This window comes from Caretta caretta, chromosome 10 (assembly GCF_965140235.1).
Source record: "Caretta caretta isolate rCarCar2 chromosome 10, rCarCar1.hap1, whole genome shotgun sequence".
In the NCBI taxonomy this organism is placed as follows: Eukaryota; Metazoa; Chordata; order Testudines; family Cheloniidae; genus Caretta; species Caretta caretta.
The window spans coordinates 20,282,237-20,304,689 of NC_134215.1; the positions used below are offsets into that span (position 1 = coordinate 20,282,237).

Consider the following 22,453-nt stretch of genomic DNA (forward strand, 5'->3'; position numbering starts at 1 on the left):
TTATTCAAAATTAAGCAAAAAAGAAGTATTGAACTAACCACTTCAGCTTACATCTGACATTGTTACCATCAAAATAGGGATAGCACACAAATTCCTAAAGCTTAGTGAGTGAAAAACAGAATATTTGTTGTTTGTTCTCATATTAAATTGCAGCAAAGCTCTTGGTTTGCAGTCTCCTGACATGTACTCCTGATTGTGCTGACCAAAACTGGGGCATTACCTTGTACCCTGACTTTGGTTCTAAACTTCATAACAATAACAAACAACAATGTACCTGTGAAGTGTGAGGCTTAATAGGATACTGTGCTACTCATTCATTTCTGTGTGGTTATTTCATTGAATTGGCATTTTGGTATTTACCCAGGAAATTCAATAACCCTACTCAAGCCAACACAGTTGATTCCAAATGAAGTTGTGTGTATGCTAATGATGGCCAAGAAATACATTTATGTATCTCTGGTTCAGTGAAGCCTTCCCAAAATTATATTATAAATATCACTTATAGAGAAGGTTGTCACCACACTATTATTATGTGCTGGAACTGCTGTCCATTCACAAGTCTGACTGCATTTTATTGTTGAGCACAAGAACTGCCCTACCTGCTCCACACAAGAGAAATTTTCTTTACATGTGAGTAAACAAGCCCAGTGCCTCACAAACTTTTAAAAAACATGTCTTACAACAAAGCTGTTTCAGACTTATATGTGAAATTAATTCAGATTGTCACACTTTAGGGGCCAGATCCTCAAATAGTGTAAACCAGCACAGCACCATTGAGGAGCTGGCTAAAAGTGACTATTGTAGAATAAGATTTACTACAGTGTTACACTTAATTGCCCTAAACATTACAACCAATAAGTAAGTTATTTCTAGTTTTGCAAATCTAGATGTATATTAGCAAAGAGTTCCTTCTCCTTTAAATGTTAAATGGAAACTACTTGGCTTCCATTATATTATTTCCATTACATTGGCTTTCATCACTTTCCACCACATTACCTACACAATCAAGTGACTTTAAAACAAATATACGTTACCTGGTTATTATTATTTATTTGTACTGCAGTTGTGTCTAGAAGCACTAATTGGGGAACAGGGCCCTATTGTGATAGGCACTGTAAAGATAGGCAATAAAAAGATCATCTTAGCCCTGAAGAGCTCACAATCTAAGTTATGACAAAATGCAACAAACAAATGAGACAAACAAGAGAATAGGGAGGGCAACTACATATGGTTATACTGGGCATTTGATTTTGTTAATAACAATAAACACTTCACATGTTCAAAGTGCTATACCAACATTAAAAGCCAATTTGTGGCACTGGGAGGAGTGACTCTGTTCTGACTCTCTACATTTTGCTTCCCACATCTTCTGAAGAATACATCTGCCACCTTTTTCTGCATCAAAGCACTTGGAATCACCTTACAAAGTCAAACATAAGATTTTAAAATCAATGTATAAATCTGATTAGAAGTCAGTGCAGGCATCAGAGCAGGAAAAATGTGCAATGATCATTTAGAACAGCTACTGTAAATAGCCTCTCTACAGTATTTTAAGCATGTTGAAGCCTATGAACCAACAGATCAATTATTCAAATAGTAAAGCCTCATAATAGTACTGAAGGTGACTGGAGAACAGACTAGCACCTCAGTATTACTCTTGAAGAACATTACAGATTATATCCCAGTGATTTAAAAAAAAAGCCCTCAATAAAATGGGGCTAGTGTGAAGCAGTGGAGCTCCACTGGCTAGCAACTGGGCACGTGAGTCAAGACACCTGGGTTCTATTCCTCCCTGCCAGTTACTCTGCCAATGAGTTGTTCTGTGACTTTAAGTTGCTATTCATTGGGAGTCATAAGTGATCAGCAGTTCTGAAAATCATGCCAGTCACCTCTCTAAGCCTGAGTTTACTGCGTGGAGATACTGGAATGGTAATAATATAGATCTTTGTGGACTTTGGATGAAAGTTACTCTATAAGTACAAATTATCATTATTACAGATGCTACATGGTCACTTAACATTCAAGATCTGGCTGTAAAACAACACCAAGAGTCTTATTTTTAGAAACAAGGAGAAGAACACAAGTCTATTCCATGCCACAGAAGCAGTAGAAACTGTTGCATGTGTCTGAGTCAACCAACATGATTTCAGTCTTGTTCAGTTCAGTTTTGGAAATCGTTGAGCCACTCAGTCCTGAACGTACTCCAGGCACTGCAACAAAACCAATGCTGCAGTTGAAACATCAGGAGTGTGGGAGAGTTAGATTTCACTGTCATCAGCATATGAGCTATGTGATAACATATTCATGGAAAACCGAAGCCAGAGGTAAAGTCTGAACCCCGCACACAGCCCTGAGAAACACTGCAATATCTTAGAAACTTGAGCAAAGCAGGAAACAGTGGAGAAAATATGATACCAAAGATATTAAAGATATTCTAGTAAGACTTCACGATAGACAATATCAAAAGGTGGATGACAGATCTAGGAGACCAGCAAACGTTATGGCCCACAACCTGTCTTAACAAAGAAGTTATTGCAGACATTGCATTCTCCACAAAGCATTCTCCATGGAGCATAATCAGAATCCTTGCTAAAACTCATCATATATTTTGTCCTGTAATGAATGCACAGCTTTTCAGTGACTTCCTTTTCAAGGATGTTAGCCACGAATGGTTATTTAGAAAATGGGAGGGACTTTACAGGTTTATCAAGTTTTGCCGGGAGGTGGCTCTGCCACCAAAAGAGTAACAGTTACTAGTATTGGGACAGTCAGGAGAGTCCTCCTGATAACTTGAATTGATAGCTTTTATCCCTATACCTATTCTTATCATCAGCACTTTGGAATGGATGTATCAGCTGTTGCATTCTGAAAAATGTTGATTTTACCGACAAGCACTCTTACACTAAAGAGCTTTTATTGAGCCAATACATACAGTACATCTATTATTATACAATTGAATGAAGCACAGTATTTCAATACCCTCTGACTGAACATAGGAATGAATAATATGGATGTCATTTGTGCCTCTCAGACATGAAGCCTATAAAATGTTGCCAATATTTGTTAAATGCCATATATTAAATCACATTGTATAGACATCAAAGGAAAACTAATGTCCCAATTATCCTTCCCCATCCCACAACCTCCAAAACTAACATCTCTGCACTTCATTGAGCTAAGTGAGTGATTCATTTTTTCAAAGAAACAACAAAGTGACTTGAGCTGCCTTAGAATGTATCCAGCCCCAGGTTCCCTGTCCATTCTTAGGGTCAATGGGGGAAAGACCTTTGTCTTGAACTCAACCCAGTTCAGAAAGCAGAGGCTCCCACCAGCCTCAAAGAGCAAAATGGTCACACAAACCTTGCCCAGCCCCAAACAAAGCAAAGGCTGTTTCCTTTTGTTACCAAGAACACATTGCCCATTTGCATGTATGTATGCATTGCCAAATCTAAGCAGAAGGGGATCAGGTCATTACCCACTGCTGATTGAACACAATATCTATCAAACAGAATGTCACTTTAAATCACTATTCTCTCCCTACCCCCACCTTCCTCTGGTTTAAAGTGCTGATGCAGGGATCTGGAAATAAGCAGCAGCTCAGCGTTTTTATCCTTTGCACTAGCAATCCAAAGCACTTACTTCTCCCCAGCCCCTCAGCTTTCCACTCAGTCTCCTCCACTGCCCCGTAGCGTCTCATTGGTTTCTCTGTCTCCGTGCTGGCAGAGATGGCTCTCTTTAACTCCACGCCTGAGTGCATGGCTGCTGCCCCGGCAATCTGTGTGCATGGGGCTTCCCTGTTTACTCCATCCGAGCCGGGGCTGCAGGGCTCCGGCTCAGCCCTTTCCTGGGCTGGACTGGAAGGCGCTGCTGAGCTCACTGCACCTCGTCGCCGAGGTGGTACCCAAGGAGGAGGAGGGGAAGGGATGCAGCGCACATGCTCAGTGCGAGGATGCTGTCTACAGAAGCGCTGGGTGAGAGCAAAGGAGAAGGGGAGGGGAAGGCAGGAAAACAATGGGAAAAAAACATGCCGTGGGGGGAGAGGAGGTCACTGGCTGGGGATTCTGCCACAGGTTGGGAAGGGCAAGGGCTGGGGATAGTATTTTCCAGGCAGGGACGCAAAGGAAGAAGATCCCCCAAGCGATTGTGGAGGAGGATGCTTCCCACTTCACAAGGAACCTCCCTCCAAAGCCCATCTCTATGGTCCTATCTCCTGACCCCTCCCCAAAGCTGCTCTCCCCACCAGGCACTGGCTAGCTTCCCTCTCCCCCTCATACAAGTACCTAGCCTAACCCCCACCCTCTATCATCTTCTGTTCATGCTCACTTCGGCTCCTGATCTTTTTGAGGGCAGCTGGGTGGGTCACTCACTCTCCATCTTCATTCCTTCTAGAGGCGTAATGAAGAGTAGCCAGGAGACATGGAGAGTCTGACCTCATGGTCATTTGCATGATCCTGGAATCCAGATTTATGAACTCTTGACTAGAAGTTTATTCTTTAGGGCAGGGATTGTCTTTCTTTTTGTGTCTTGTGCAGCGCTGAGCACATCAGGTTCATGTCACAGCTCATAAATAATAATACCATGGAGAGCTAAGCTTTACTTTCACAGTAAACCCTCCAGTCCCCCCGTGCATTTCAACAGCCTCTGCAAATGTTCTGCAGAGCTCCACACTTTCTAGCTTCACTTTCAGCAAAAGCCAGAGGATCACATCCAAACAAATGATTTGGTTTTGCATTTCTCATGAATGTGTAGGTTCACTGTCTGTGCAGTCTCCTGGGATTAGAAGAGAAGGAAATGATTATGCAGAAAGCTAATTTCCAACTGTAGCAATTATTAGTTTTATTTTATTGTCTGATGAGTGGGTAAAATTTTCTAATAACACTTCTCTTTTCAATTATGTAGTGCCTTTCATCCAAAGCTCCCATAGCACTTTACTGTTAGTGATATTACATTGTGCAGATGAGAAGCCCAGACAAAGCATAGTTAATTAACTTGCCCATTGCCACTCATCAAGTCAGTGATAGAGTAAGGACCAGCACTGACATCTTCTGCCTCCCCAGTCAGTGTTTTAACCACTGGACCACACTGTCTCCTTATGAACACATACATAAAAAAGCTAAGTGAGATCAAATGACTGATTCATGACAACTGATGGATTTCCAGTAATTCTGAGCCTTTATTTTCAATTACAGACATACAAAGGGGTGTAGAAAGTGTGTGGAAGGGATTTCAAAATATGATGTTGGTTTTCTTGAGGTCAGCATTGGGGGAGTTATTTTTAATTTTGGAGCAGTAGGGAGCTGCACAAAAAAAGCAAAATTCAAAATTGTAGCATTGAGAGAATCTCTACCTAGTTGCATTTCTGCTTTTCACTGAATGAAGCCAGCTAGCAAACTAGAATTACTTAGACAATATTTTAGAAAGCTTGCAGGACACCTGGCTCCTTCCCTCTAATCTGCATTCTGTGGAGATTTGCTGGGACTATTTTGGGTACCGGACATTCTGGAATTGCTCTCAGTGACTAGGAAATGCTGAGTCGTGGCAGATTTTGGCCTTTAGTGAGAAGGAGCCCAGCGAGAGCTGTGAGTCAGAAGCAGCGTAGCAGGTGGCAGAACAATGCACAGCTAACTGGGTGACTATGTGACTGCCTGAGGGTGGCTGTATTGGCTCACTTGAAGGAATGAAGAACAGAGGAGTGGGAGGAAGACAAAAGCCTATCTGGGATAGGAGCCAGGTTTAGACTAGGAGATAGAGGCTGAGTGGGGAGGAGGGCCAATATGTGGATGCATCTGGGCCCCATTTAGGTTTAATACATCCCTTGGATGCTTTTCATAATTGCAACCCAAATGCTTTCTTTATGAGATGGAGGAAGAATCTAGGAAAATAATCAAATATTTTAAGATCTGAGTTTGCTAACATGAAAGAAGAAAGAAATAGCAGTAGTTAGAAATCATGATACTTCGAGAAATGAACTGTAGGTGACAGAGCATATTAGTCAATTAATCATATTCTGATAGTGCTTTTACCTATGTACCTTTGATACAGCTACATAATAATATTGGGGCCTGAACCTGCAAACAGTTACACATGTGAGTATTTGAGTAGTCCCAATGAGTTCACATGGAAGCATTTGCAGGATTGAGGTCTTAGTTCAGAAGAAATTAAGTTGCTTATGTTCTATTATTTTTGCTGTTGTGATTGGCATCATTTGCAGTAGAATTAATTTCCCTGCAGCTAATGATGCCCTTGAATGTACCTCAGAAAGATATTTACTCTTATGCCCACAAAGTTTATTCTCTTTTACTGAATGCAACATGGGGAAAGAAACTATGAAAATCTCAGTTCATTCCAGTTATTCAGAAGTTTGAGATGTAGAAAAATACAGATGTCCTTCAGGTCTGATTTATATTTCTCTCATGAAATCATACCACCTGTCTGCTTTAGTTTCCTGCCAGTTCCTACAATGATTTATTCATCAAGTAATGTCATCAGGTACTGTGGCTAGTCATTTGAAATTGGACAGTTTGTGTGTCTGCCAATCTATTACCCTCTTACCCTCCAGTACATACCAATGATCTCATGTAGCAGCCAAGACACTATATATAATGTTTGCTCTTTACTCAGAGAATGGCAGCTTGCCATGTAAATCAGGGTAGAAGAAGGTGTGTGTGAAGAATCTTTGGCTTCACATAGCTTGCCAGGGATCTATAGATTTTTTTTTTTTTTTTTTGCTTCAGGCTCCCACAGATCCTTTGTTTTCGGGGGTACAAGAGGCCTTGTTCTTTCCACAGGTCTCAATCTCAGCTCAGTGAAGGCATGACACAGCAAAGAAACCACTGCAAGACCTCACAACAATGTAGAAGGGTTTATTTCTTTACGGTATTTTTTCACAGGAGGGAATGGTCTCTCTCTAATTTCCCAGTCTCAAATGCCATAGGCAATTTATTGCTCAGGTTAATTTAGTGAGATTCAGCAGAAAAGTTGGCTACATTTGTTTCATGGTTAGCCTATTTAACATCTGAGGGGAAAAGATTCTGTTTTCATCAAGCGCATTCATTTTGGAATATGCTTAAGATGCTGTAGGCATATCCTTCTTGAAACCAGATCTAAAATCAGCTGACAATATTTTCCTTGATGTTTATCACAAATGCATTGACCCCAGTTCTGAGCTGTGGCTCAAAGCAGCTCACAAGGCAAGGGGGGAAAGCGCTTCATGGCCCATTTATGGGACAACAGATTCAGGGCTGGCTGGGAGACGATTTGAACTTTGGTGAAAGCTAGAGGAGCCAGAGGGCTGCTATAATTTACACTCAGCTGTAATAGCCCACAAGAAACTTTTGTCCCTGAGAATAGCCAGATCACAGCAGCATTTTCTTCATTCCCCTTTCCCTGGGAAAGCTCCTGGCATAGCCTTATGACTAGCATAAAGGGGAAAGGGAGGCAGGTCTATATTGTCCTGGCAATCTGATTACACCAATGATATTCTCCAAGGGCCAGATCTGGCTAGTTCATGGCCACAGTGGAAGCAGGAAGTAGGGTATCTGTTCTTTTTCAGACAGTGGAGTCATTCTGACATAATGAAAATATTGGTAAAACTTCTGCAAAGTTTTATATTTATTCATCATTAAAATTAACATTTCTAAATTTGATCTAGTGAAGTAAAATGAAATTATGGATTATATGTAAAAGTATTTTATCTTTTGCTTATATTCATGTATACTATACACTTCAGTGTCTGATTTTAATTTCTTGTTGGAGGAGGCCAGCAGATTTTTTTGTTTTTGTTTTTAACCTTATTGAGGCTTTTAGATCCTGTTTATACTATAGTTGAAATCATACTAGCAACAAGTTGTTGACTCTAGCACAATTCTACCATCGTTTCTTAGTTAGCTTGGCCAGGGATTTTTTTCCTGAGCAACTTACTAGCCAAACCATAGACTCTGTAGCATGATATAAAAACAAACACCCTAGAGAGCTTTACAGCATTGTTCTAAAACCCAGTACAGCACAGTTTATATGAACTAATTCCTGCTTATACTGGTACCATCTGCACTTGAATTTCAACCATGTCAATTCTCCCTCAATGATTCAATTTTGTAGTGTAGAATGGACCTGCCTGTGTTTTCAGAGTGTTTATTAAGTCTGGGACATGTCCACGTGTGCTCTAACCAGATTCCCCAATACAGATGAACATATAGCATAAATGAAATCAATAGCCTGGGAAACTGGATCTGTGAACAAGACCGCATTAAGCATTACATATAATCTCCTGTCTTCATAATGTCATGAGCCATCTACCCAGACAAATTTACTATGTAAGGAGATTGGGGTATAATACTTCAGTGCCCCCAATGACATTATAACACAGTTTGATCTTGCCAGTGTATATGCAACCAATCATGTCACTGATTCATGTTACTGCCCTATAAAAATCAGGGCTCTTTCTCTCTTTGTTTCTGATATTGTGTCTATCACATTTTCTTTTAAAATTTATAATATTAGGCAAAAGTAAATTTAATTAGTTTCTTCAAAGTATATAAATCTTAATTAAAAATAGCGGGGCAAGCAGTCACTTAGTATCTTTTTGAAGTTTATAACTATGTTCAGTTGTGTGCTGTCATGAAAGAAGAACTCTTAGAGGCACTGATCCTGCCCCCTTCCACATCAGTGGGAGTCCAGAGGGATGCAGGAGTCTGCTCTCCTTATGCAAGATCAGGGTCATGGCTACTAGATTAATGTGTATCATGTCTCAGTATTGATATTACTTCCTCATTATGAATATTTCCCATACCATGAATAGTTACTGCCTTATTTATGTATTTACATGGCTTTTCCAATCAGTAATCATTCCTGTAAATGTATTTTAAGCTAAAATAACTTCATATATAATTCAAACTAGTTGCAGGTAAATAATTGGAGTGTTACTCATTTCCCACTGGTGCTTTACATTTCTACCAGGATTGGAAAAGTACTCTGTAGTTTAAAGGCAGTATGGCAAGGCATTCTAAGAAGCAGATTAAAGGGAGATATGAAGTTCCTTGAATTTAAGATGCGGGTCAGAGCATGTGTGTATTCACGTTCTCTAAGTTATATGTCATCTTATTCTGATTTCTTGATTTTTGATTAATGCTTGGAATGTGAAATATTAAATGGGTACACCTCTGGGTTTAATATATCACTGTCTACCTGTTTAATCAAGAATGAATTAATGAAACAACTGAGCATGTAATTAGTAATTCTTTATTATTTCCATTTACTTATATTTAAAGTACTGTTTCTGAGGAAAAATGACAAGAGACATTACCAAAAAAATGCCAAGCGAAAAATGACATGACTGGCAAAATTTAGTGGACATTTTCTTCATTTAATACTGCACCATTTTGTGTTCCCAAAGTTGGGGGGGAAATATCTGCAAATTTGCCATTTTTCTGGCCTCACATGTGAATTTGTCCCACAGTCTTTCTGACTTGTAATTGAAACTGTGTAAAACCAGGCCACGTAAGGTCTCATTTTGTTATCCCTAACCTAGAGCTCACTCCTTCAAGGGGCTGAACTCTCTGGTCCCAATCCAGCAAAGCCCTTAAGCATGCATTCAGCTTTAAGCATGAGTTTTCCATTATCACATGCTTAAAATTAAACAAGTGCTTAAAGGCTTTGCTGGATCAGGGATACAGCACTCAGATTCTTGCAGGATTGAGCTCCTAAAACACAGACCAGGTTGACCAAGCCTCATAAACCTTTGTGCCTGAACTGGGTTTCAAGAGAAGCTGAGCTGATTTATGGCTTTGGATGGACACTGGCAAAATATGGGTTATGCTGAGTTTTTGTTTAAAGGGGGTGGTTTGTTTGAAGCCAGGGGTTTGGTGTCTGTGTCTATACAATGTCTGATTGCAAACGTTGCAGAGAGATCAATAATAGAGACCACACCAGCGTTTTAAAAAAAATCTATTTACTTAGCATCCATTCTGCTGTGTGGAAGGTCAGATTACAGAATACAAAATACAGGAGCCCTAGAAGTACAAACTGGTATTCCATCTACATGGGCATATGCAGGTCCAGGCAGATAGAACGGAAACAGTTTGAGTTGCCCAGTTGAGGGTTAATGACCGAGTTTCATCTGACAGTACTTTGGACCACAACAAAAGATATCGGACTTTTTATTTTTCTTAGTAAACTCATGCTACAGTCACACTTTGCTCTTTGATTGTAAATTTTACAGCAGTACGCTAAAAGCCATCATATTATCTTTACTTTTCCTTGACTTGCAAAAGTTGCATATATTACAAATAGTACTGGTAATAAAGTCCTCAGTATAATACTCACATTTTTCCATCTTTGGACCAATTTCAGCAGCTTGTCATGTAGGTGAGCCATTATCTTGCTTTTTTTTTTTTTTTTTTAAAGCAGAGTTTTTACATGAGTGTTGGGTGGTGTAGCGGGGTGATTACCCGCTCCGGCCCTGACAGGGCTGGGGCTGTGGGGGAAAAGCCCAGCCGGATTAAGGGAGCAGCCGCAGCTGTGGCCAGCTCAGTCAGGCCCAGCTGGCCCCATAAGAGGCTGTGAGCCAGGAGCCCAGTCAGTCTTCCTCTGCCTGGAGAGGGAGAAGGGCCTGGCTGCAAGGTGCTGAGCAGCACACCCAGATTGGAGCAGGGCTGGGGAAGGGCCAGAGGAGCTGGGAGCCCCGGCCTGGAAAGCCTCAGGCTGCAGGCCTGATTACAGGCTGAATAGGTGCAGGGTTGCAGAGGGGCAGCCCATGGGTAGCAGGTCCAAACCCCCTTGCCTGTGATGAATGGCATATACACTGCAGTCTGCCCCTGATACAAGGGGCTAAGTGGGGACTGGCAGTAGCCCAAACTGAGGCAAGGTGGAGTTAGAGGGTGGGGGTTCCTCTGGGTGGGGAGACCCAGAACCTGAGAGTGTGGGGGTACTGCCAGAGAAAGGGACACCGGGTCCTGGGAGGGACACAGGGGCTGGCGGTAAGGCGGATCACCGGGCTGCAGAGGGCGCTGTGGGGCTGGATGAGCTAATTCCCAATGACTGCCAGCAGGAGGCGCCATAGGAGTGAGTCCAAACCTTTACAGGTGATAATAGATTCACAGAAAACCAGATTCCTGAATTACACAAAGATACAGGGTCTAGCATATGATAGGTTGCATGCTAACAAAAGTGTACAATAGTGTATTGAATTTTAATACACAGATACTTCTGTTAAAATAAAAAGTCATATAAAACATGCCAACACAGTATCACTCTGCCATCTCACTTAGGGCCTGAGTTTACCTGCATTGGCATTAGAAAGTCTAAAAATTAAAGGTAATTGCATGTGGACATCCATTTCTCCTGCACAAGCGCTGATCTTACATGAGAGTTCAAAAACGTTCACAGGCCCAGAGGCATAGAAGAAGGATATGTTATTTTGTTGCTGGTCCACAAAAAAATAAAACTACAAGGACAACAAAAAACCCCAATTCAGTATAAGAGCAATTTTACACATGCCATACAATAGGTATGCCTGTCCCTTCCTCTTAATATTCTCTTATCTCCTTCACCTTGAAATGGCAGCTATAATCTTCCAATCTCCTGCTTCAGTCTGATGGTCAAATTGTGCCATTTATTCACTGGGCTGGGCAGTGGACAATGTGGAACTGTACAGCCCCACAGGTCTAAGGGAGATGTAATTCCCTCCCTTAACAGCCTGGTGAATATGGGACTATGCAAGCTATATCATCTGCAAGGACAGTGCAACATGATCCACTAAATGCAGCCAGTCCATTCTCTGTGCCAGCACAGCACCCTACCTCCTACCTGTTCCATACGGGATGCTTGCGCCAGGAGAGACATGCAAAGTAGCCCCTGTGCTCCTCTGTGCTAGGGGGAGCTACAGGTGATCCATGTCCCTCAGGGTATTCACAACTGTCTAAAGGCCAGATTTTAAACAGTATTTATTTAGACACCTACAGATGCAGATAGGCACCTAATGGAAACTTCAAAGCACCCAGACCCCTAACTCCCTTTGGGAGTTGTGCAGGATTGAGCTCCCAGTGGGAGTCAGAGGCTAGGAGCTTTTGAAAATCCCACTAAGTGCCTATCTGCATCTTTAAGTGCCTAAATACATTTAAAAATTCATCTCCAAGTGACTGATTTGTTCTGTAAGGAGGATTCTGAAAAATCAGAGAAATATTGCACTGGAACAGTACAAGTACTTCCACATAACATCAGATGTAATTACTACACTCTACTAGTCTCTCATCACTGTGTATTGTGACCATTTTCAATCGAGCATGTAATTAATGTAAAGTCCTTCAAACAATATCACTGGCCTACTATGGCAGCTCAGGTACAGCTAACAATCTTGTTGTGCTTTGGATGTGAAAATAAAAGTATGTGATGCATGAAATGGAAGCAGACGAGCATATTTTATTAGATAAGTAAATGTGGTGCTTATTGCAGAGAGTGAGATATCAAACCCCATCATTACCAAGACTATATCAAGGGCCTGAGCATGCAATCCTAAAACAGACAAACCACACATATTGAATTATATGGCAGTTTTGCCTGAGCTACGGCTGTAGGATTGGGCTGTTAAAGTAATGGTGAGATGAGAACACCACAAGCATTAGAGGAATGCCAGAAAAATAGATTCCTCAATCTCAACCACTAAACAAGGATGAGAGAAAGACTGAAGATGTTACATAAGCCATGCACTAGTGGGAAACGTGAAAGTAAGGGGAAGAAAGCTCCACCTAAAAAGCCTGTGGCATCACTACCACAGGTGCAGTCAGGGGGGAAACTGGTCTTCTGATAAAAGCTCAGGAACAGGGGTTAGGGAATGAATGTCCTCTACCATATGCTCCCTGTATGACCATGGGGAAATCATGTGTGCCTCAGTTTCCCCAGCCATCAACTAGTCAGAAAAGGGCATTGGGAGGGTGTCATAAATATAAAGGGAAGGGTAAACACCTTTAAATCCCTCCTGGCCAGAGAAAAAACCCTTTCACCTGTAAAGGGTTAAGAAGCTAGGATAATGTTGCTGGCACCTGACCAAAATGACCAATGAGGAGACAAGATACTTTCAAAGCTGGGGGGGGGGGCAGAAACAAAGGTTCTCTCTGTCTGTATGATGCTTTTGCTGGGAACAGAAAAGGAATGGAGTCTTAGAACTTAGTAAGTAATCTAGCTAGATATGCATTAGATTCTGTTTTCTTTAAATGGCTGATAAAATAAGCTGTGCTAAATGGAATGTATATTCCTGTTTCTGTGTCTTTTTGTAACTTAAGGTTTTGCCTAGAGGGATTCTCTATGTTTTGAATCGGATTACCCTGTAAGGTATTTACCATCCTGATTTTACAGAGGTGATTCTTTTACTTTTTCTTCAATTAAAATTCTTCTTTTAAGAACCTGATTGCTTTTTCATTGTTCTGAAGATCCAAGGGGTTTGGTCTGTGTTCACCGATGCAAATTGGTGAGGATGTTTATCAAGCCTTCCCCAGGAAAGGGGGTGTAGGGTTTGGGAAGATTTTGGGGGGAAAGACTTTTCCAAGCAGGCTCTTTCCCTGTTATATATTTGTTAGACGCTTGGTGGTGGCAGCTATAAAGTCCAAGGGCAAAAGGTAAAATAGTTTGTACCTTGGGAAAGTTTTAACCTAAGCTGGTAAAAATAAGCTTAGGGGGTTTTTCATGCAGGTCCCCACATCTGTTTCCTAGAGTTCAGAGTCAGGAAGGAACCTTGACAGAGGGTTAACTAATTCAGGGCAAAAGCTGCCATCTCTCCACATGCAGAAGAGTCTCAGATGCTGTTGAACCCTGTAGTTGTGCTGTGTGTACATGTTTTGGAAGTTCATGTGGGTTGGAAACTGTGTGTCATAGTTCAAACTGTTCAGTGTAGACTAGCTGTGTTACTGTGCTCGGCTTCTTGGGTACAGGATCATTGGGTCACTGACCAAATCCTTCCCACTTCCCTGGAGTGGGCCGCAAGAACTGCAGAGACTACTCTATTCCTGAGACTGGGAAGTGGGCCTCAGGGCAGGCTCTCTAGAAGAGGATTACCTCTCTGTTCCCTCAAAGATCATCAGTCCCCAGCCCAATTATTCTGGGTGGGTGCTAAGAAGAGGATTTTCCCCCTTCATGTTCGTAAAAGGCTTTGAGCAGCTCAGATAAAAAATGCTGTAGAAATAAATGCAAAGAATTATTATATGGAAGTTCCAATGTAATTACATTGCTAACAATGTTCCAATTCTCACATTTATCATTCTATCTTCATATTTGCACACATTCTACACTGTAGGTAAATCTGGCTTTTTCCTTAGACACTGGTGTTACATTGTAATCACTTCATTTTGCAAACACTTACTACAGTGGGGCCCTCTTATATTGTAACAATTTCTCACTGAACAACTTCATTCTAAGTAGAGGATCACTAGAACCAGAACTGGAATTTGCACATTACAATGGGAGGCCGTTTTGGACTTCCATTCTGCTTCCCTAGAAAGGTGTTTTCACTGTATGTGAGTTCACTAAAAAAAGACTCCACTGATGCTAATCTGTACATATTGTATTATAGGTATGGGGCGTGAAATGCACTTCCTTTGCTGCTCTGTCTGCCAGGCACCTCCAATACTATACTGACATCAGTGGAGTGATGATAGTGCAGCAGATGACCTATAGAACCAGTAGAGAAAAGGGTTAATGTATTATTATGAAGCACCGAAACAAACACCTCCAAATACAGGAAGATTCCAGCACCTCTTGTTTGTGAAAGTTGCTCTGCCTCATTTTATAAAATTTGTAGATTTGGTTTTATTTGCAAAACTCATTTCCATTCAGAGAAGCACAAAATGTTTTCACTGAGGACAATTCCTTTCTAAATATCAAAATAATATAAAGTATCTACTACTTTGAATGGGTTCACAGAAATAAATATTTTTCTGTCCTAATATAATCCATCGTCTCATTTGCTTTTTTAATCACTGGTATAAATTGAGCAAGCATCTTAATTGAGCTGTTCACAATGACCCACAGATCTTTCTCCTGAGAGATTACAACCAATTCTAAACCCACAGGCATTTGCACAAGTAGTTTAAATTGTTGTCCCATTGTACTACATGTTGTTTACTTCAGACTGCCTCAAATCCATTGGACAGTTTCCTCTTCAAGAATTTCACAAATAAACGATTAAATTTAGCAGTGTCGAACACACTTCCACTACCTTTGTCGCCTTTTATGATGAGATTACTGGTTCTGTGGATGAAGGGAAAGCAGTGGATGTATTGTTTCTTGACTTTAGCAAAGCTTTTGACACGGTCTCCCACAGTATTCTTGTCAGCAAGTTAAGGAAGTATGGGCTGGATGAATGCACTACAAGGTGGGTAGAAAGCTGGCTAGATTGTCGGGCTCAACGGGTAGTGATCAATGGCTCCATATCTAGTTGGCAGCTGGTATCAAGTGGAGTACCCCAAGGGTTGGTCCTGGGGCCGGTTTTGTTCAATATCTTCATAAATGATCTGGAGGATGGTGTGGATTGCACTCTCAGCAAATTTGCGGATGATACTAAACTGGGAGGAGTGGTAGATACGCTGGAGGGGAGGGATAGGATACAGAAAGACCTAGACAAATTGGAGGATTGGGCCAAAAGAAATCTGATGAGGTTCAATAAGGATAAGTGCAGGGTCCTGCACTTAGGACGGAAGAACCCAATGCACAGCTACAGACTAGGGACCGAATGGCTAGACAGCAGTTCTGCGGAAAAGGACCTAGGGGTGACAGTGGACGAGAAGCTGGATATGAGTCAGCAGTGTGCCCCTGTTGCCAAGAAGGCCAATGGCATTTTGGGATGTATAAGTAGGGGCATAGCGAGCAGATCGAGGGACGTGATCGTTCCCCTCTATTCGACATTGGTGAGGCCTCATTTGGAGTACTGTGTCCAGTTTTGGGCCCCACACTTCAAGAAGGATGTGGATAAATTGGAGAGAGTCCAGCGAAGGGCAACAAAAATGATTAGGGGACTGGAACACATGAGTTATGAGGAGAGGCTGAGGGAGCTGGGATTGTTTAGCCTGCAGAAGGGAAGAATGAGGGGGGATTTGATAGCTGCTTTCAACTACCTGAAAGGGGGTTCCAAAGAGGATGGCTCTAGACTGTTGTCAATTGTAGCAGATGACAGAACGAGGAGTAATGGTCTCAAGTTGCAGTGGGGGAGGTTTAGATTGGATATTAGGAAAAACTTTTTCACTAAGAGGGTGGTGAAACACTGGAATGCGTTACCTAGGGAGGTGATAGAATCTCCTTCCTTAGAGGTTTTTAAGGTCAGGCTTGACAGAGCCCTGGCTGGGATGATTTAACTGGGAATTGGTCCTGCTTTGAGCAGGGGGTTGGACTAGATGACCTTCTGGGGTCCCTTCCAACCCTGATATTCTATGATTCTATGATTCTATGATTCTACCCTTTGCATGTTTATTTTACACATCTATTGAAGTTTTCATTTTATGCCTTTCTTTCCTCCCTAATGTCCATGCTCGCGTCTGGAAATATATTACTTATTATCTAATAAAATAATAATAATCCCAGATTTCTATTTGCTTCTAATCTGAGAGGGAGCAGAGTCCAGTGGCTATAGCATAAGGCTTTGAAGGCAGGAGTTCTGGATTCTGTTCTTGGCTCTGCCCCTGAATTGCTGAATGACCCTCAGTATGTCATTAATCTTTGAGACTCAATTTCCCCACCTGTAAAATGGGGTTAATAATCCTTATCCTAATAATCCCATAACCTGCTCTTTGTGATAAGGACCATGCAGTAGGAGGTGCCATCTTCTAGGTGTGACATAAAACTAAGGTCTTCGCTTGTGGTCAATGAAGATCCCATGGAACTTTTCACAAAAGCATGGGTTTATACACACACCACTAAAGATAACCATGTCCAAATAATGACTTTTACTGTTTACTGATTCTCTGCAAATATACAACCATTTTCCAAGTAAAATTAAATGGATGTTTCCCATCCTAATATATGAATATTCCTTGTACCCCTTTTCCCATTGCCATAAAGTGGGAATTGGCTGTACCAGCAGAGAATGGGAAGGTAGAAGCTTTCCAGGTTGCAAATGTGGCACCAATATTATTATTATTATTATTATGCTATACATACTTAGATGGTGCCCATCAGAATGTGATGTATATGGATGAGCCAAGCAGCTTCTCATGCACCATACTGTGAAACCTAAGGTTCTGGGCAATGTCAGTGAGTGCTGCTTTCCAGGGCAGGAAAAACTCTGCTGGGCTTTTTCTAGACACCAGCCTGAACTCCTAGCAGAATGTGACTCAGATATCAAAATGATATAGGAAAGTACATTTTTTTTAAATTAGTGTAATTGGAAAACAGACTTTCAAATTCTCATTTGGCCAAATTCAGACCCTGTATAAACTACACAGCTACACTGAATAAAACCGAGTTGCTGTCACACCTGGTCAGAATTTGTCTTCGCTACTCATTTGATCTTAGAAACAACCCCATGAAATGGAGGTGTCATGTGAATACATGCCTGATAGCTGTTGGCAGAGAGCTCCCTCCTTTTGCTGAGCACCATCTTGACTTCTTTTATCTAGCCATACTTTTTTTGGTGAATTCTGTGTAGTGTTCAGTTGGCATTAAGTCTATTGCGGCTCCTTTATGTGGGCTCTCTGGGACCACCTATGAAACATGCATCCAAACAGGCACGAGGGCAATCCTGCCCAGCTGCCAGTCCACGGTTTGATATTTTGGATGTTCTTGTTGTTAAGTACTGTATCGCCAACTCATTAGCCCTGCTTTGCAGAGGAGGCAAATACAAGTGTGCATTTGTAGGAAAAGTCATATTAGAGTCTCCTAATCTATAAAGTGGTAAGAAATTACAGTATTTCCAAAAACTAAGGGGCCAAATCTTCAGATGGTGTACACTGACAGAGCTCCAAAAACTTCAAAGGAGCTATGCCAATTTACACCAGCTGAGGATCTGGCCCAAGATAGCCACATTGTTTTGCATCTCCCACCCCTGAAACAGTCCTACTAACTGCCAAAGCTAGTGATTACAAAGAGGTTTTAGAACAGGAGGAGAGATTAGTGTTACTTATGTAGCCCTTTTCAAGAGAAACGGGGGGAGTAAAAGGATGTAAGGAGAGTGATCACTTTAGATAAGCTATTACCAGCAGGAGAGTGGGGTGGGGGGAGAGAAAACCTTTTGTAGTGATAAACACCCATTTTTTCATGGTCTGTGTGTATAAAAACATCTTCTGTATTTTCCACAGTATGCATCCGATGAAGTGAGCTGTAGCTCACAAAAGCTTATGCTCAAATAAATTGGTTAGTCTCTATGCCACAAGTACTCCTTTTCTTTTTAGATTCTTAAGTTCACTGAAACATGAGAACTACATGCTCCAGTGTGATTACACAAAAGAGAAAAGGAACAAAGAACTACCTTCTATATACTGCAAACAGAAGAAACATGGAGATAAATCCTGAAGTTCTTACCCAGACAAAAATCCTATTTAAGCCAAGTTTCTGAATAACTGGCATCAGAAAAGTTTACAGCACTAGTGCACAGCATGTATAAACATCCAAAGCTTTAAAAATAAAAGAGGGGTGTTCCACTCATTACAAATTCTACTAACAATTATAACTGTATATGAATCATTTCATCCACTAATGAATTGCAGCTACTTCAAGGGTGGAACTTGGCATATTGTTAACAGCACACAGCAAAGCAACACTATATCTCAGTCATCATTTTTTCTCCAAGAACTATATTCTTAATAACATTTTCATTTTGTGCATGCTGACAAGGTAAAGAAACAGGGAACAGGAAATAACTGATGGTGTTGTCTTTCAACTCTGTGGGAGGGATTAGTAATCTGATATCAAACTGAACCTTATTTCTTATTATTTGCAATCCTGATAGCTGTCACATTTATTGGTAAAAGTTCAAAAACGATCACCAATGGAATGCTTTCCACATCGCAGCATATGGCATCTTACCACAGATCACATAGAGATTGTGTTTACTCTTTCTTGAAAACCTTGTCAATTTCCCTAATGTCAGCTCTTATTTTCCCTGAAATGGTACTCCTCCCTTTCTTCTAAATGAATGCAGTTTATCACTATACATTTAAGGCACATGCAGAAATAAAAATAAAAGCACTACCTATAATAGAATTATCACAAAAAGCATTAAGATGAGCACATTATTTCTAATTTGCTTTTGAGTATGTATTGTCTCTATCATAGACATTCACCCATACTCCATACACTACGAATCTTACTGAAAAGGAATTCAAATATCCAAATATAATGTTGATTTTAAAAGTACTAACCAGAATAAATAAAGCCATCTTTTAATTGCCTCATTATCTTGAGGATATTAAATACACACACACAGCAATAACAATTCCACAGCTACATCAGCCTTGCAAAATTCCATTCACTCATCCACTTGGGCAACTAGGCTAAATAGACAAGTACATAAAATATCGTTAATTTTTCCTTGTCATTGATCATTGTAGAGGGTGAGCAAATACATTTTGTGCTTAGGCTGGTAAATTTGGCAAGCCTACGTTATTGTCTTTGTACAGATTCTCATTGCAAACTAAGGCAAGAGTTTAAAAAATGTTATAATTGGTTTCTATAAAAAAACAGTACAATTTTTTCTCAGAATAAATATAGATTCAGTACCATAGGCTGCAATTCAGAGAAAACTCCAGTGAATGCAAAAGGAATCTTGCTCTCATAATAACTGGCAAGTATAAACACAGATGATTTAATGTTCTATCCCCCTTTTCTAGCAATTAGAAGTTGCTTGAAAATTAAATTACAGCTAATATTTCTCCCCAATGAGGCTGGCTACCATGTTGTGCAAATGCTCTCACTGCACTGTAAGAAGCAAGTGGCTGTCCAGAGGAGACTAGCTGCCAGCATGAAAATAATTAAACACCAATATACAATGGGCCTCTTTTCTGTGAAAATAAACAGGTGCAAAACCAAACTATTCCACTGTATATAATGACCACTGAGCACTGGGATGAAGATTCATTTTAAAACACAGAAATCTGCTGGCGGTGCAATTCATTGCCCTTTACAAGCACAGTTTAACCATTTAAAATAAATACTCCATTAAATAACTTTCTCATTTCTCTGATGGTTCTCCATCTGCATTGACCTTCTCTTTTTGGAACCACCGAAAAGCCGACTTTGCTGTGCCATCACCGCTCTGTTGTGAAAAGCAAATGAAGATAGCCCAGAGAAAGCCACAGAGCCCAGTGTAAGCTGTTCTCAAGTAAACAGGGACCAGAACGAAGTTTGAAAGCTGTATTGGAAAGAGAGAGAGTTCATTGTTAGGACCTGATCCTGCATTCTTTAGACAACCAAAAATTCCAATGACTTCAATGGGAGCATTGGGGGGGGCACAATGTAGGATAGGACTGTATGGCAAAGAAAGGGTTATTGAGTTCGCACTGATGTTAACTTGAAACTCACCTGCACAAAAGGCCAGTACATCAGTCCAGTCTGAAAAGAAAGTGATGGACTAATTACTATTATGTATTTCAGTTACAGTGATTTATTTCAAGTATTCCTTTTTATTGACAGTATTTAACAAGGACTAGGAAATACCTCACCAAAGTTAATAAAAGGTGTTCAATTTCAAATTAGGCAGTTCAAATAAGAGGTGGTAATATTAGAACTGCAAATAACCCCTATCAGCTGCTACCCTAAGAATGTCTAAGAGATTATTCTGCCTCGGTTTATATACAAAAATCTGACAATGCGAACTTCAAAATCATATGATGCCTGATATGTAAGCACATTTACCAGATGGCTTAACAAATGTTTAAATGAGTGAATGTTTATTTCAGCTGTGAATGAAAAATACCACTGAACTTTATATTTATTTCACACTTGCAACATTCCTTCTACTTGCTCATATACTGTAAGCCTCTTTCTTAGAGCTGAACTGATTAATTTACACAGAGTAAGCAAGATCAGTAGAAGGACACTGTTAAACCAAATGTTCTTACAAATATATAGTGGGCACTGGTAATAAGAACACCCTCCATGGTGACAAAAATGCCCTTTTATCCTCCCAATGCAATAGTTCTATGATGAGAGGTGAAATGTTGCAATATTTATCCTGCTAATTTTTTTCTCATGATATATTTGTCTTCCAAGGCCTGGAAAATCTTGGAAGTCCCTGATTTGCTCAGTGTTAGGATTTGTGTTGGCTTTAACCCACACTTGTTAGCGTCACCTATCTACCATTTAAAATAACATAGAGAAATGAGCTAAAATTGGACATCAGTAGTCTTAAAGGTGTTCTTAAAAGAAGGGAAAACTGTCAGTGAAAAGTATAGGGTGAAACTGAAAACTAAAAAAGATGTCTTCATAACTAATGTTATTAAGAGGTGTTCAAGAAAGTGGTGCCAACTGTACTACTAACTATAAACCAGTCTATGGCTATTTCTCAAGATAAATGGTATTACAGCCCTTGAGTGTAATTATCTTTGTTACATTGTGGATACTGTTATTGACACAGATTCAGGTGCATTTGTAAACACATATGCCGTACAATTTAAGGATGGAATCAGTTTGCCCAACTGGAGATGGTAGCGGTACCTGGTTACCCATAACTCAGTCTTACTGCAGCTCTGCATGGAGCCCCTTGCACAGAATCCCAAAACAAAAGAAGTGAGAGGAAGCAGAATTAAAACAGAAACAATGTTGGAGGCTAGCATCCTATTTTGATTTAACTGTGGCATTCAGTATCATTAATTGTTTTGCTTAACCGGGAGATTAATCAACTATTTGCCTCACCTTATATGTATTCCAGAATTTCTTTTTACAGTCGGAAAAAATGTTCTCTTTCCCCTGAAGTATACTCATGCCTGCTAGCAAAAAATTTAGGACAATCAGAAAGATTGAAAAAAGGGCCAACATTTATTTATTGCATCAGAATTTTCACATTATGTCACAATGGTACAAGTCTCTTTGAAAGAAAAGTTAGAGTGCAAATGTTCTGCATGGCTTCTTTATCCTGCTATATCACATCTCCTGATCTGATTCTCTTAATCTTCAGTGGTGACACCAAAGAGGTGATCTAAACAAGATCTACTATGCTGCATCTACAGTGACAAAAATGGGCTGGATAATTCATCAATGGTAGCAGCAGTAGAAATTATGGTGTAGACAGGGCTTGGCATTTGGCTCAGGATTGGATGACTAAGTGGTCTAAATGCCAATTTTTGCCATCATAAACAGCACCTTTGATTAACTCCGAAGTGTAGATTTGAAGAGCAGAGTTGCTCTAAAATGTACTTTTTTAATATTCTGTGGACAGCAGTTTGAAATTTATACACACGCAAGCTGATCTACTGCCCATTATGGTCCTAGGAATATACACTTAGGAGCTCTGTCATTACACAAAAAGAGACTGATCCAGAGG

General features: G+C 40.5%; 1 protein-coding gene across 4 annotated transcripts in view; it reads right to left on the reverse strand.

Annotated features, from left to right (window-relative positions):
* The window catches only part of BMERB1 (bMERB domain containing 1), a 127,236-nt gene that overhangs the window by 101,130 nt on the left and 3,653 nt on the right, over positions 1-22,453 (reverse strand). Inside the window, exons 2-4 of one of the 4 annotated variants that reach the window (XM_048868279.2) lie at positions 21,826-21,896; positions 20,494-20,523; positions 9,930-20,323 (exon numbers count right to left, since the gene is read on the reverse strand). The exons of 1 other annotated variant lie outside the window; for it this stretch is intronic. In XM_048868279.2, coding sequence (XP_048724236.1) covers positions 20,144-20,323; positions 20,494-20,523; positions 21,826-21,896 — 281 coding nt within the window. In that variant the 3' untranslated portion in view covers positions 9,930-20,143. Of the gene's footprint in view, positions 1-3,639; positions 3,930-9,929; positions 20,324-20,493; positions 20,524-21,825; positions 21,897-22,453 lie in introns of those variants that run through there. 2 more of the 4 variants (XM_048868280.2, XM_048866837.2) reach the window with 2 other exon arrangements.